Here is a 14,800-nt window from a genome sequence, read left to right on the forward strand (position 1 = left end):
AGCCCTCACCAGGAAATGACATCCACCCTTCTGCTCCACACACTGATTGACAGGTTCACAATCCCTCCCATTGCCGTGGTAACCACTTTTGCAAGCACAGTCACTCTAGGGTAGAATATCAATCATCAAAAATCCTGTAAATCTAAATAGATGGGGTTCGGGAATCACAACGCCCCCCTCACCTGTCCTGGTCCTACATAGATGCAGGTTGCATTGGGGTGACATCCTCCTCTGGATGGATCCAGACAGTTATTGATGGCCTGGCACTCATCTCCATCCTCTCTCCACCCACTCAGACACTGGCACGTGTGTGTGCCAGGACCGGTCTTTATGCATTTGGCCTGAGAATAAACGAGAATAAGCATGTTATCATAACATGGCAACATTAAACACAAGCACACAGATGATCTGACTTACATTGATGCTGCAACCTCCACGACGTGGCAAAGCACAAGGATCGCTTTCAACACACATGTATCCATCTCCTTGAAAACCAGGCTTACACACGCACCTAGAATCACACAATGATTCACTGATATTTTCTTTTCTTAAAACATTTTTTTTGGATGGTCTCCTTGCAAAGGTCTCCCTTACTGCACCAAAAAAGCAGCTATGTAAGACTCATTTATAATGTGTGATAATAAAAATTACATAATTAAATCTGGACATCATCATAATAACAACAACAATAATAGTAATAATAATTCAAAATAATTAACATTTACCTGTATAGAACTTTTCACAATAAATATTGATTTTAAGCAACTTTTTTTGAAAAAAAAAAAAGTTTTGTTATCATTAAAATGTTTGCCTTGTTGGCAAAGGACCCCCTTACTACAACATAGTCCTGGATGTATAATCGCTTTCTTATTGTTTGAGAAAATCTTTGTGATATAAAAGTTAATTAATTAAACATGAACATCAGCATAATAATAATAATAATAATAATTCATAGATAATTAATGAAAATATATATCTATATTTATTTTCAAATATACTTATATAGCATTCACAAAAAATACTGGACTAAAGCACAATTAAAAAAAACAAAATCCTTAAAAAAAAAAAAACTATTAGGTTTTAGTGCTTTTCAACCCCATAGATCTCCAAACTCTAGTTTGAAATCCCTATGCCTAAAGTAAAGTATTGAATAAATAAAAGTAGCACATTAAAATTTGCAAAAAAAAAAAAAAAACTCTCTGTGTTAAACATGATAGGATGTGTACCACTCACCTGAGTGCTCCCTTATTGGGCACACAGTTCGCATGGGCATGGCAGGGTTGGTTGGGCCCGCACAACTGGGTCTGCTGCTCACAGAACTCTCCGGTATAACCCTCTTTACAAGAGCCCTGCTTGCATTTACCACTGGACTCTGGATGGTTATCACACACTCCGTGTATGCATCCACAGGCTGGTGTTAGAAGGAACACAAAGAAAAATTGTTACTAAACATCTGCAATATTCCCACACCCTATGCAGTGAGCTGATGGTGAAGTAAATTTGTACTTTTGTCACAGAATGGGCCGTATTTGTTGGAGTCGGCACAGTATTGGCACCGTGATCCTTTGAAATTGGACTCACACTGGCATGTGCCGTTTCCATCTATGCCCTCTGAGCACTACAACAAAAGAAAATATAAGTCAAGACCTTAAGACACCTAAAAGACAATGCTGAATCGTATAGTATGCATGCATGTGAATGTGCATGGGGTTTACCGTCCCATGAGAGGAACAAGGGGCGGTGAAACCACCTGGGCACGGGGAACAGTCTGGTCCAAAAAAGCCTTTACAGCAACGAGGGGTCTGGTCAAGACAAATAATGACTAATTTGACTGGATCAGATTAACCAGCTAAGCTAGATGCAGTTGCAAGTTATGTCAAATGCTCTGAAATTAAATGCAGATAAATAGTAGTGAATCAAATACTCACGGTCTTTGTTTCATTGCAGAAGAGGGAACAGCCAAGGGTGGGCATGATTATGCCAAAAGTCTCCTTTTTGAAGACACAGCCTCTGGTGAATACATCCTGATAATGAGGAGACCACAAAGTTGGGGTTTACAAATATAAAAGAGGCACAAATCAGTGTCACTGTCTACAATTTCACTCCAATTTTAATTGTGGACTGGTTATGGTTTATTGTGATGTTTTTATCAGCTGTTTGGACTCTTATTCTGACAGCACCCATTCACTGGAGAGGATCCCTTGGTGAGCAAGTGGTTAATAAATTTCTCCAAATCTGCTCAGAGGAAGAAACAAACTCATCTACATCTTGGATGTAGGTGAGTACATTTTTGAGTGAACTATTCCTTTAATGCCTATAATACTCTGTTAAGAACAACATTTAAAACTAAGGTTAAGCTTTGCTGTTTTAAATTATAGCATGCACTAATGATTATTTCTGAAAAAGTTACCAGTGATTCACCAGATGGACAGGTAGATTTGGAGACGAGTGTACAGCTAACACATGGACCCTGTAACAAAAAGACAAAAAGTCACACGCTCTCGTGTCAGTTTGGTAACAATCCCTTGTTGCAAACAAAAAGGAGATGGCCAATCTACTGAGTGTGCATCTTAAGGAACAAACAAAAACTATAAAGATGAAATGTGTAATTTCCATTGTTTCGAAACACATTCTTGAACACTACCCCCCTCTTTAAACATTAAATTGTATTTTACATAGAAATACTTTCAAGACAGAATGGAGTATCTGTATAAACAGCTAAAGTGCTATGACTCTGTCAATACAAGTGGAGATGACCAATTGGGCTTACCTTAAAAATATTGTTTTCTTTTATGTCACACCTGTGAGGTATGATGGGCTCTATGGACGGAGGGATTAGAAGCCCCTCCAGTGAATGAAGACGGCCGTTCTTCGCTTCAACATCCAGTTCAAGAACCGACTCCCCATTGACCAGGATCTGCCCCTATATGTGACAGAATCAGTGGTTACATAAAGTATTTGGACCTTTATATCACAATTAAAATGTATGAATTCCAGTGCATTATTTCAGTGGCATCATTTTTTGTGTGTATGGAGGGATTTACTCTCAAGTTCACACAGGTGTCCTAGCAGAGTAACAGCAGGTGTAGTTGATCACATTTACTATGAACATTAACTAACATTTGACCATGTGTATAAATATGTATACTTTGTGTGTTACCTTTCATTAAAATTTTAAATATGTATTTTTTTTATTTAACAGTTAGCTTGTGATGTCTAATAAAATGTTTGTTTTTTTTAATAATAACTCTGCTTCACAATGAATCCCACATATTATCTAATGCAATGGGATTCATGTTTCTTAGGTGCTCCAATACTTTCAATTGCCATATTTTCAATTTATTTTAACATTTGAAACAAATATTTTCTATTTCAGTTGAATTAATGAATGATTGTTACTTACAGCAGTCGTTACATTAAATGTCAGGACCTGGTCAGCCATGGTTACAGCACGAGGATTCGACACAATGAAGCTGGCACTCAGCTGTAGACAGATCAGACAGACAGCATGTAATTCATTAATGACCTAGAAATGAATTTGAACACACACATTTGCACACACTCACACACAAACCTGAGAAGTGGACACTATGTGATTGCGCATCAGTTCAAGTAGTTTTGTCTTACCCTAAATTGGGAGAAATGAAAAGACAATGTAAAGTGATGCTTATGTGACTGGACAGAACATACATACAGAGAATGTAACAAAAACAATAATTAAACAGTTGTTATTTTTGCACTGTACCTCCTCTGAGGTAAGGAAGTCAAAATAGCCAGGCTTCAGGAAGGTAAAGGCTATATTTGTTGGAGCAAAAAGTGTGTAAGGTCCTTCTTGTTCTAAAACAGTAGCCACATTGCTTTTCTGAAAAAACAAATATCAAAGGGATCAAAAATTATATATCAAAGAATCCTAAAAAAATTATATTAGGAAACAACTGTTCTTACCAACCCCCAATTTGTTTATGGTTTTGTATATATCCACAAAAGGTCATTTAATTTTATAAGTAACATCTAATAACTCACATTCATAATTGATTTGAATAAACTGATTAAAGTATTTGAAACAAAAGGATGACCTGTTTTATATGGTCAGAAAAAACTGACCTATTAAATAAAAAAAATGGTCTCTTAAATTCAGCTCTACACTGTATAAAAAATTACAAATTAAAAATGTGCTGGTAATTTTCTACCAGGACAATATCCAATTAATTTTACAGACATTTCTGTTAACCTTAAAACAACTCTAAATAATGCAATGAAGTGCAAAATTCTAAATACAGGTAAAACTTCAGATTCCTTCATATTAATACAGTACATCATGGCCTATTTTTATGAATTATTATTATTATTTTTACGGTGTAGCAAATATTTGGCCTATAATAAAAAGGGTCATTTCTAGCACATCAAATGTCTTAAAGTATATTAAATTAGAGATTAATAGAGTTTAAAACTCTGTATACCTCAAGCAGAGATTTAAACTGAGAGAATTTTCCATTTCCTGAGAGAATCTGCAACAGGTTTTCCTTTAAACAAAATAAGAGACAAATAAACATTGCTGATCCTCCTAACAATCAAAAACAACATTAAGCGTATGACGTTAAATTCTTTAAATCTTTATCTTCACAAACCTCTTTCTCGCTTATTACAGTGGAAGGAACTGCTTCCATCAGCTTATCAACCAAATGGATAATTCCATTTGAGGCAAAGATATCCGTCTCCACAAGCGTTCCTTTCTTACGGCTGCCATGAAGACGGATTTTTATCTGGTCTGCCTTGAAAATAGAAGTTTACCAATTTCAGAAACAGTCTTATGTATTCTCTGTCATCTTAACACACACAATGAAACATAAACAAATCTGAGTAGGATAGAGTTAAGGAAAGAAACAGGATGTGATGATTCCGCTCTTGTATCCTGCATTTGCACATCCTTGAAAACAATCGGGGCTTACACACACACACACAACCTGCATTCAATCACCTACATCTGTCAATGATTCGGCAGCCATGCCGGTCAGAGTGTAGTAGAGGATTCCCTTCTTCAGCGAGTCAGAGTTCACCTCTCCCGCAACCATGTGCAGCTTAGTGAGATAGCGAGCTCTCATCTCGTTAGCCAGCAAGGTTTTCACCTGGAACAAAAGCATGCCTTAGTATATGTTTGAATGTATCCACCTTATTTTGCAACATGCAACTAAGCTGTTTTCTGTGAATGTGCGAGACTTCAGTTTATTAGCTGCTATAGGTATAATAATAACTAAAAGAATAGATTAGACAATACAGTAAACATTTATATGCTGGTCTGAGGTGATTTACATGGTTTATTGCTGGTTAGGTGCTGGTCTAGTTGCTGCATCCATATAGCCACAGAAGACTTTACAACGCTAAAGAAAAATTGTTTCAAATAAATGCTTTATATTCATCAAACAACCCTTAAAAATGTATCACGGTTTGCTAAAAAATATTAAACATCACAACTGTTTTCAAAATTGATAATCCAAGAATGTTTCTTGAGCAGCAAATCAGCATATTAGAATGATTTCTGAATGATCATGTGACACTGAAGACTAGAGTAATGATGCTGAAAATTCATCTTTGCATCGCAGGAATAAATTGCATTTTAAAATATCTTAAAATAGAAAACAGTCATTTTAAATTGTTTCACAATATTACTATATTATATCATATTTATTACAACAGTATAATAAAATAATATGATAAGAAATGCCAGTTTGCAATATCAAGCAGCTAAAAATAATTGGAAGCCTCACACATTCAAGTTACAAATGGATGCATCCGATCCTACGCTATAAATAAGGTGCATACGATGGATGTATGATGTGTTGGTGTGTCTGTGTTGTCTAACTCACAGATGTGCCCTTAAAAGCCTTGTTCACTGGTACAAACACAGTAAACGGTCCAAGGGAGGTCAGGGGCCATGACATGAGTTTATCTGAAACAGCAGAAATAAAATTAGTGTCTATTTTATATATTATTAGGAACTTTAACATAATGTCGACACCTAAATGAAACACATCTGCAAAAAACGTGAGCTATGAAAAAAGATGTCTGAAAAATAAAATGTTCCTCCTGGGTGGCTCTACCTTTGAAAATAGTGAAAACCCAATAATAAAAATAAATAAATACTGAGCTTCCACTTACTGAACATTGTGATGGCACTGGAGAGTTGACCCGTCCACTCTCCTCCTGGCTTCGAATTCAAGTCCTGCAGCTGCTGAATTATGTTCCCAAAGCATATTTTTCCATTTCCAAGGTAACCTTCACGGCATTTACAGCTGAAATGTTTGAAATTGAAGGCGTAGTTTTGAATATGTGGAAAAACATCCATTAAAAATCAACCAAACAATTGAGAATTTGTCACCTACTCGACTGTTCCTGGTTCCACGGTGGAACAGGTGGCATATTTATGGCAGGAGTCTGGTTTGCACACATCTTTTACACTGCAGCCCTTCCCTTCAACAAACTTCTCAAATCCCTCCAAACACTCACAGTGAGACTGTGGAAAACAGCAGGATTGTGAAGATGGCAAACCGTAATCAAAGCAATCGGTGCATTCAAGCTGCTCAGAAAAGAGCAAAAGAGTGTTTACAAACACACCTTTCCAGGGCCATCATATATACAGCGTGTAGAGCCAGATGTGCAGTTGCCCAGGTTTGTCTGGCATGGGTCGATGGGCATGCAGACACGGCCATCGCCACTGTAGCCCTCTGTACATGTGCAGACATGCTGGTTCGGTCCTGTATGCGCACACACTGCGTTTGCATGGCACACACCTCTCAAGCAGGGGTTAATTGCTGCAAAAACAATGTGACAAAGACTAAATAAATCATGTTTTCCCCCACAAATCATAAAGAGTTTTGTGGCTTTTAATGGTCTGTTAACTTTAAGTTTTAAAAATAAACTTCAGTGTGTGTGTGTGTGTGTGTGTGTGTGTCTGTGTATATATATATATATATATATATATATAAAGAAATAGTTAAATTCACTTTTAAAACTTATTTTCATCATTATTTTTTTTCCTTTGTGCAAAAAAAGTATTCTCGTAGCTTCATAAAATTAAGGTTGAACCAAGATTCAAGATTCAAGAGTTTTATTTGTCACATACACAATTATACAGAGTATAACCAGCAGTGAAATAGTGTCATGTGACAGTGTCATGTGAAGCAGTGTCATGTGACAACCACTGATGTCACATGAACTATTTTAACAGTGGTAGCTGCGTTGCTGTCTATGCAGGGTCAGAAAGCTCTCGGATTTCATCAAAAATATCTTAATTTGTGTTCCGAAGATCAAAGTTCTTACATGTTTGAAACAACATGAGGGTGATTAATTGCAAATGCAGTAAGTGTAAAAGCAGTACTCACATGTACACTGGGTTCCATCACCTTGATAACCAGGTTTGCACCTGCACAGAAGCTGCCCTGTGGACATGTCCTCAATACAACGAGAATTCGGCCCACACCGCAAAGCAGCACATGCTGGGAGTTCTGAAGAGAAAAAATACACTCACTCATATGCTGCTACAATGTCACATGTATCACACACACACACAAATACTCCAAGGTCTTACGTCGATCGCAGTCTATGCCGGTGTACCCAGACAGACATGTGCACTGCCCTGTGCCCTTCACACCACTGTCACATATGCCATTCTTGCAACTACACACTGAATAGCACAAGCAGCAGTTAGAGCACAGTACCAACACCAACAAAACCCAAATCAATCAATCCTGTTGTTCAGAATGAAAGGAGACTCTTACCGTTACTGCATGTGGAGCCATATAAGTTCGCTTTACAATCCTCACAAGCTGTTCCGATGAAACCTGGCTGCAAAAAAAGTCCAAAAAAGTTACATCAGATGCTCAAAAAGAGTGTGTTTGATTCAGACAGAAGAAGAGAAGGAAAATAAACTTACTGCACATGTGCAAGTCCCATTTCCTGCTATACCATCATAGCAGACTCCATTATTGCTGCAGGGCATCGCTGCTGACCCTGGACACTCTGTTGACAGAATAAAGGATTCCATGACATTGAAAGTGAAGAAACTTTTCTTTTTCTCTGAAGAAACTTTTAAAAATGTTTGTTTCAATCAGATAAAATGGCCAACTGGGAGATATCAGTCGCACAATGGACATTCAAACAGAATGGCGCTAGCACCACCAAGGTCATGGGTTTGCATGAATTGCATGAATGTAAACCACATGTTGAGATCTAGTAATTTTTTGTTATTATTAAGCATTGTTTCTCCACATTGATATACATATGGTGTTCCTAGTCAAAAATGACCCGCCTACAAAAGTCGCTTGTAAATCTCTCATTTTGCTATATTTTTACCAAATAATGGATTCAATCTTTCAAATAATGGATTCAAAAAGAAACTTGTGCTAATTGAAAGAAAACTAGTTGACAGAAAGATTGAATCCAAGATTTGGTGATAATATCTCATATTGAAAGATTTAAAAGCAATTTTTAAAAGGCAAAATTAGGTAAAGGATTTTAAGCACAGGACAAGTGTCTGCCAGTACTTTGAATGTAATAGATATATTTTGGATAAATGCATCTACAGGCATAAAATGTAAATGTAAAACATGAAAAATGTAATTAGTTTTCAATTTTGCTAGGGCAAGGTCAGCAAGAAGTCAGGAAGACTGATATGAGGGTAGATGATTTGACTGTTCTCTGTTCAGTTCTCCATTGGTTTCAGTGGGTCTACAGTGTACTTAAGCTTACGATGCTTTTGGGAAACGCAGTACTGGACACTTAGTCCTGACAAAATCCCTTCATCGAGATCAGGTCCTTCCCGGCAACTCATACAAACACAGACACACAACAGCCACAGACGTGACACGACAAATAAAAACCACGCTGGCAGAATATGCAGACAGTTAGTCATGAGCAGGCCCACTTAATGCACATTCTTCACATTTTCTACACTTACTGTGATGGAAAATTTGGGAAAATAAGTAGACTACTAATCGTCACAAAGTTCAAAACAGTGACTATAAATCCACCGAAAGGTTCTGGCAAGAATAATGCTACATGTTGCTCTCTGCAAATCAGATTTCTGGACAATCTAGTTCAGAATTTGTCAAATATAACAGGAAAAAAAGCATTTCCTCCCATAATGCTTCACTAAGCTTTCATAATGCTGACCCGTCTCATAGACGCAAAGGTCAAATCATTTAACTCTTGAGGAACAATGCAGGAAGTTCTGCTGATAAGAGACCAAAGAAACCAAGACAACACACGGTAACTTAAGTGCTTGTCTCAGCGAACTCAAAGTGGGATTTGTTTGAGTGCTGACAGACAGAGGAAACACTGGAAATGAGACCTCCGCAGTGTGTTGGTCAGCAAATTCCAGTGGTACGGAGGTACAGACCTACCATATCCCTCTCTGAGGGAAGGAAATATACACAAATCCCTTTGTCCACAGTGGCACAAAACTTCCTCTCATAGTGTGTGACAAGACACACAATAACATGTCAGCTTATATGTACTGGATGTACAGCTCCCTCAGGAGAAACAACTGTGAGAAACAACACCGTCATGGTGTCATTATCACATAAAATGTTAAACATGGCAACAGAAAGGATAAAGTGTGCCTTCCAAATACTGACAACTGTGAAAAGGTCACATTCATGCATATTGGATTTATATCCCTAGTCAAAAACAATGCTAATGGAATTATGATCATAATTTGAAAGCAATCCAAAAGGATCTTGTTGGAATCAAATCAAAATTCTAATAAGAGTCACATAAGATCCTGCCGGATAAACTAAAATTCCTACTTCCTAGTTTATTTCTTCTGGAAGTTCAGTTTATCCGGATCATTTTTTTTTTAGAGTATGCTCGCTTTGGTTGTTTATATTATCACATTACGAGCTCTTAGGACTGGTTATGACAGAATTATGAGAAACTGTCATAAAAATGTATATGAATTATCCTAGAAATTCCTTTAGCATCTATTTGTACTAGGAATGATAGTAATAAAGTTATGTTTTTCAACTTCTTTTCCCAGGAGGAGCCATGTTTCCCCTTGTTTGTGTTTCAGTCTTGTTAGTGGTCACATCAGAATAGTTCCTCTCCGACTCTTCCGATGAAAATATTCCCTCAGTGTATCTTCCCTCACAGAATGACGGAAATACCAAATGCCATTTAAAATGTGTAAAAATGGGATAAGAACTCAACAACCGCTTTTAGGTCATATTCATCTGGTTTAAGAGGTCATAGGTCTTCTACGGAACAGATTTAAACACAATTCTACATAAACAACCACAGAATTCTTCTTCATTGGCCTCAAACTCACCAATGCAGTCATTGCCCCAGTAACCTGGACAGCACTTGGGCTCCACTGTGTCTTTGTAACACTCGAACGAACAGCCCTTGACAGACAAAGCCATTGTGATGTGATACCTAAACACATATAGAGAGATTACTGTATAATTTTTGCCTCTGTATTTTGTTTATGCACAAAGGAAACACCTCATCTTATCACAAAAGATGTTAATCACCTGGTAACAGTGGGCTATCTATCTATCTATCTATCTATCTATCTATCTATCTATCTATCTATCTATCTATCTATACATGTATGTATAGTATATAGACTGCCGCTCACTCATCGGGATCAGTAAGATTTTAATGTTTTTAAGGGAGTTTCTTCTGCTCATCAAGGCTGTATTTATTCGATCAAAAATACAGAAAAAACTGTAATATTGTGAAATCTTTTTAACTTGGTATTCATCAAAGAATCAAAGAAAAAAGTATCACAGGTTCCAAAAAACAATATTAAGCAGCACAACAGTTTCAACACATAATAAATCAGCATATTAGAATGATTTCTGTAGGATCATGTGACACTGAAGACTGGAGTAATGATGCTGAAAATTCAGCACTGCATCACAGAAATAAATTCTATTTTAGAGTGTATTTAAATAGGAAACCAATATTAGAAACTGAAATAAGATTTCACAATATTACTGTTTTTTTCTGTAGTTTCGATCGAATAAATACAGCCTTGATGAGAAGAGACTCCCTTAAAAAAAGGGATCTAAATCGTACTGATTCCAAACTTTTGTGCAGTAGTGCATATACTAAATATAATGTCTAGTAATAGATGAATGAGCTTTTAAACAAATTGTTGCTGTTCTTAATAGCAACATCTTACCAGCACACATAAACACATACCTGCAGTCCCTTGTGCTTTTTTCTGGCTGCCTCTTAGTGTAGTCATCAGGACATTTTACTAAAGACGTCAAGGAGCAGGAATGACACCTTGATTTAGTCACCACCTGGATGTTCTGGTCACAGCGGTTCTGGCCACAGTCATCAACACAATCACACACAAACACATACACATAGCATATTAGTTCTCACAACAAAAAGCAAAAAAAAAAAAAAGACTGCTGAGTGCAATGTTCTCTTTCATATGGCTTTTTCACAAAACCAATAAAGTTGGAAAGCATGCTGGATCTTAAACCTGTCACTGATTTTCCAAGGAGATTTACCTGATTTGTTCATGACTTTACTAACATTCTCAGGATTATTTTACCCAGCATTCCACTGTGCACGTCAAACGATAGGCCTACTTAAAAATTGCTTACATAATGTGTCTTAAAGCACCACATTTTACTACTGCAACCACAGAAATGTAAACATTCTCCAACCAAATATAGAGAAAGTATCCCTGGAAATGGATACGAACATTAGTATCAAAGAGAACTGCATGCTTATCTTGTTCTATGCTAGATTGTAGACTGTAAACAGGAAATGGAAGTAGAGTGAGCTTTGATTTGACAGATTTCAACTGATTAACCTTGGAAAGCATATGTGTCAGTACAAGTAAACCAAAACAAATAGCTTTCTCTACTAATTCTACTCTACTAAATTGTTAAAACATATTTTATCTTGCAGTGTGGCTGTTAAAAGCAATATAATGGCACTTTTGAACACCCATATTACACACATGTTGCATGAGTATATGTGTGAATCTCACCTGTGATCCTGCACAAGCCATAGAGAGTATGTCAGTCCCCAGCAGCAGGATCAGCCCTCTGCAGATTGAGTTTAAGATGAGCTTCATGATAATTACACTTTCTGTTTCTCTCTCACTCTTTCTGGCTCTCTGAGGTCCTTCACCAGACTGTGGCCACACAAGTTGGCCTTCTGCCTTTTCAACTGTTCCTCCCTCTCTCTTTCCTGTATCACAACACCACGAGAGTCAGGGGGCGACACCTTCCCCTAAAATTTCAGGCAAATGCCTAAATCCCTTTCATACTACACATAGAATCCTCACTCTTTCATTAAGCATACATTAAACAGAGAGAAAAAAAAATCATGCTTGGTGTTGTGATGAGCCCCATGCACACTGTGAAATAATTAAAAAAACAAATAAATAAATACACAAATGTTCATATTGTAGTTTTTATTGTTTTAGTAGCGTACAAGTAATATTTCAGTTTTACTTTTAATGATTGTTTTTGAAAAAATAATTCTTGTTTTAAAAATGTTGTTCTAACATAATCTAGCTAAATTTAGTGAGGTTTATGATTAAAATAAAAAGAGAAAAAAGCTAAAGGGGAAGTTCAGCTCAAGATATATTTCTGTTACATAGGTTTTGCAAATAATTCTTTCTCATTTGAAAGATGCTGACAAATTTTTACTGGAAATCCATACAAAAATGCTGATTAAGAAAACTATTTTTGCAGTGTAGCAAAGAGATTGTGACTTTATTCTCACTATTATGAGTTTATATCTCACAATTTGAACTTTTCAGAGAATTTGAAGAATTCAGAGTTTACATCACACTATTCTGTTTTTGTTTTTAAAAGAATAAAAATAAAAATGGTAATTGTGACATTTTCTCTCACAATTCTGACTTTTTGTCTCACAATTGTGATTTTATGTCTCACAATTTGGACTTTTCTTCTCAGAGTTCATATTTTGTAATTCTGAGTTTATAATTCCGTTTTTTTTTTCCCTCAGAAATTGTGAGATATAAAGTCATACTTTTTTAATTTTGTGGCATAAACAAGCTATCATAGATTTTGGTGCCATCAAGTAGAGATATAGAGAAAATATTGACTCAGCACATTTGACTCAACAAATATTTTGCTGAATAGTTGATGACCAATGCAGCTAGAAACCTGGGAAGAAGCTGGTCGATTTCCAGGAGCAATGAAACTGTTGTGTGTACTGAATAAATAGAGCTGAAAGCAGAAGAATCACAGGATGTCCTCACTCATAAATAAGCCAAGTGGTCAGGTGAAGATACCCTGTCGCACACACACTTCCTTTATGTCTTGCTGCATCATGACTTTCCTTTCATAGTTCCAGAACTTTCATAGACACGTGTGTGTGTATATCTGGCTATGAGGTGGTTAGTATGTTTCGTGAGCGTGCATATACAGTGCTGTGTTTTAACACTTATGCATGTGTCGCTTGTTGTTTTTCCCAACTGCTTAGGAAAACAAATTAAAAACTGCATGACCACCCGCCCAATTGTCGTTTCTACGTGCCAAAAGCTATTTAAAATGGTCCAAAGAAATCTGCTCTGAATGGACTCCCCACCAGCTGTAAAAAATCAAACACGTTTTTATCCCATTTAAACTGTAATTGACACCCCAACCACAAGAACACAATGTACTATACAATATGCTAACAATGAACGTATGTGGGCCTACTCACCGCAAGAATAATTTGGCCGAGTTAGTTTCTTTCTGTTCAGAAGGGATTTGTTTCAGATTTGTTTCCTGAAAATGACTTAGGGTTTTGAAACAGATGTTTTAGGACACTACACTTTTTCACGAACATATGCATTTCACTCATTTCATATGCACTCGACCGCTTTGCGATAATTAACCTGACTTGCAGAAGAAAGCTGTGTAGTTGCAAGCTACACTTTTATCTTAGTTGTACAAAAACAGGAACATTCATTCAGTCAGTCAGTCATCAAAGTGTTAAAATTAACATATATTTGAATCTCAAGCTGTTCAATATTAAACAGTACGCATGAAATGGCAGTTTGACCATGTTAAGGTGGCAATGTTAAACAATTTTAATATTTTTTAGGCACAGACTGTCTATTTACCAATTGCCATCAATCTTTTTTTTTAGTTTAGTTTATGGTGGCATTAAGTAATGCTGTACGCCTTTCTACTGTGCTAAAGTAAATTAATAAATGTAAAGATTTAAATTAAGTAAATCTTAATTATCCATATGAATAATTAGATTTTGTAGGTGCACATATTTATAGCATATTATTTATAACTACTAAAATTATTTTAATTCATAATTTATGAGTGACAGCACATATTAAATATCAATATTTGAGTAAGTTATATAATCAAACCTGATGAAGCATCTCTTCTTGGATCAACATTCTAAATTTACTGCACAGAACAAAAAATACATGAAAGAACATAATGTATGTCAGAGGTAGATCTATATTATGTTGAAAGATGCAATACAAAAATGTATTGCACAAAGATGGCAATAAAATGTGTGAACATCATGTCACCTCGTGTTACATTCACCTCAGCAAAGTCATTCCATATATATTTAGTTTTCTAGAGATAAAAGCCATTTTCTCAAATGATGACCTCCACCATCTAAATGACAAAGCAGTACAAACACACTGTAGACAGCAGAAAATTTTGTTCAGAGCACATTCTACAGAAAACTCAAAATGAAGCACAATATAGGCCTATATCTACAAAACAGCCTTTTACTTATTAAAAAATATGAACTATAAATCAAGGGGTGGAAGGAATTGTATGTTACAGGT

General features: G+C 36.3%; 1 protein-coding gene across 1 annotated transcript in view; it reads right to left on the reverse strand.

Moving 5' to 3' along the window:
• The window catches only part of LOC306858622 (stabilin-2-like), a 34,330-nt gene extending 22,230 nt beyond the window's left edge, over positions 1-12,100 (reverse strand). Inside the window, exons 1-26 of the mRNA XM_079399238.1 lie at positions 12,011-12,100; positions 11,203-11,330; positions 10,322-10,428; positions 7,931-8,016; positions 7,776-7,842; positions 7,586-7,681; positions 7,380-7,502; positions 6,613-6,809; positions 6,381-6,511; positions 6,157-6,290; positions 5,865-5,947; positions 4,983-5,126; positions 4,629-4,772; positions 4,461-4,523; positions 3,746-3,862; positions 3,575-3,628; positions 3,404-3,484; positions 2,771-2,923; positions 2,411-2,470; positions 1,929-2,024; positions 1,716-1,802; positions 1,507-1,618; positions 1,234-1,411; positions 418-511; positions 183-341; positions 10-105 (exon numbers count right to left, since the gene is read on the reverse strand). Coding sequence (XP_079255364.1) covers positions 10-105; positions 183-341; positions 418-511; positions 1,234-1,411; positions 1,507-1,618; positions 1,716-1,802; positions 1,929-2,024; positions 2,411-2,470; positions 2,771-2,923; positions 3,404-3,484; positions 3,575-3,628; positions 3,746-3,862; positions 4,461-4,523; positions 4,629-4,772; positions 4,983-5,126; positions 5,865-5,947; positions 6,157-6,290; positions 6,381-6,511; positions 6,613-6,809; positions 7,380-7,502; positions 7,586-7,681; positions 7,776-7,842; positions 7,931-8,016; positions 10,322-10,428; positions 11,203-11,330; positions 12,011-12,097 — 2,877 coding nt within the window. The 5' untranslated portion in view covers positions 12,098-12,100. The remainder of the gene's footprint in view (positions 1-9; positions 106-182; positions 342-417; positions 512-1,233; positions 1,412-1,506; positions 1,619-1,715; positions 1,803-1,928; positions 2,025-2,410; positions 2,471-2,770; positions 2,924-3,403; positions 3,485-3,574; positions 3,629-3,745; positions 3,863-4,460; positions 4,524-4,628; positions 4,773-4,982; positions 5,127-5,864; positions 5,948-6,156; positions 6,291-6,380; positions 6,512-6,612; positions 6,810-7,379; positions 7,503-7,585; positions 7,682-7,775; positions 7,843-7,930; positions 8,017-10,321; positions 10,429-11,202; positions 11,331-12,010) is intronic.
• Positions 12,101-14,800: the final 2,700 nt, after the last annotated feature.

This window comes from Barbus barbus (assembly GCF_936440315.1).
Source record: "Barbus barbus genome assembly, chromosome: 39".
Classification (NCBI taxonomy): Eukaryota; Metazoa; Chordata; class Actinopteri; order Cypriniformes; family Cyprinidae; genus Barbus; species Barbus barbus.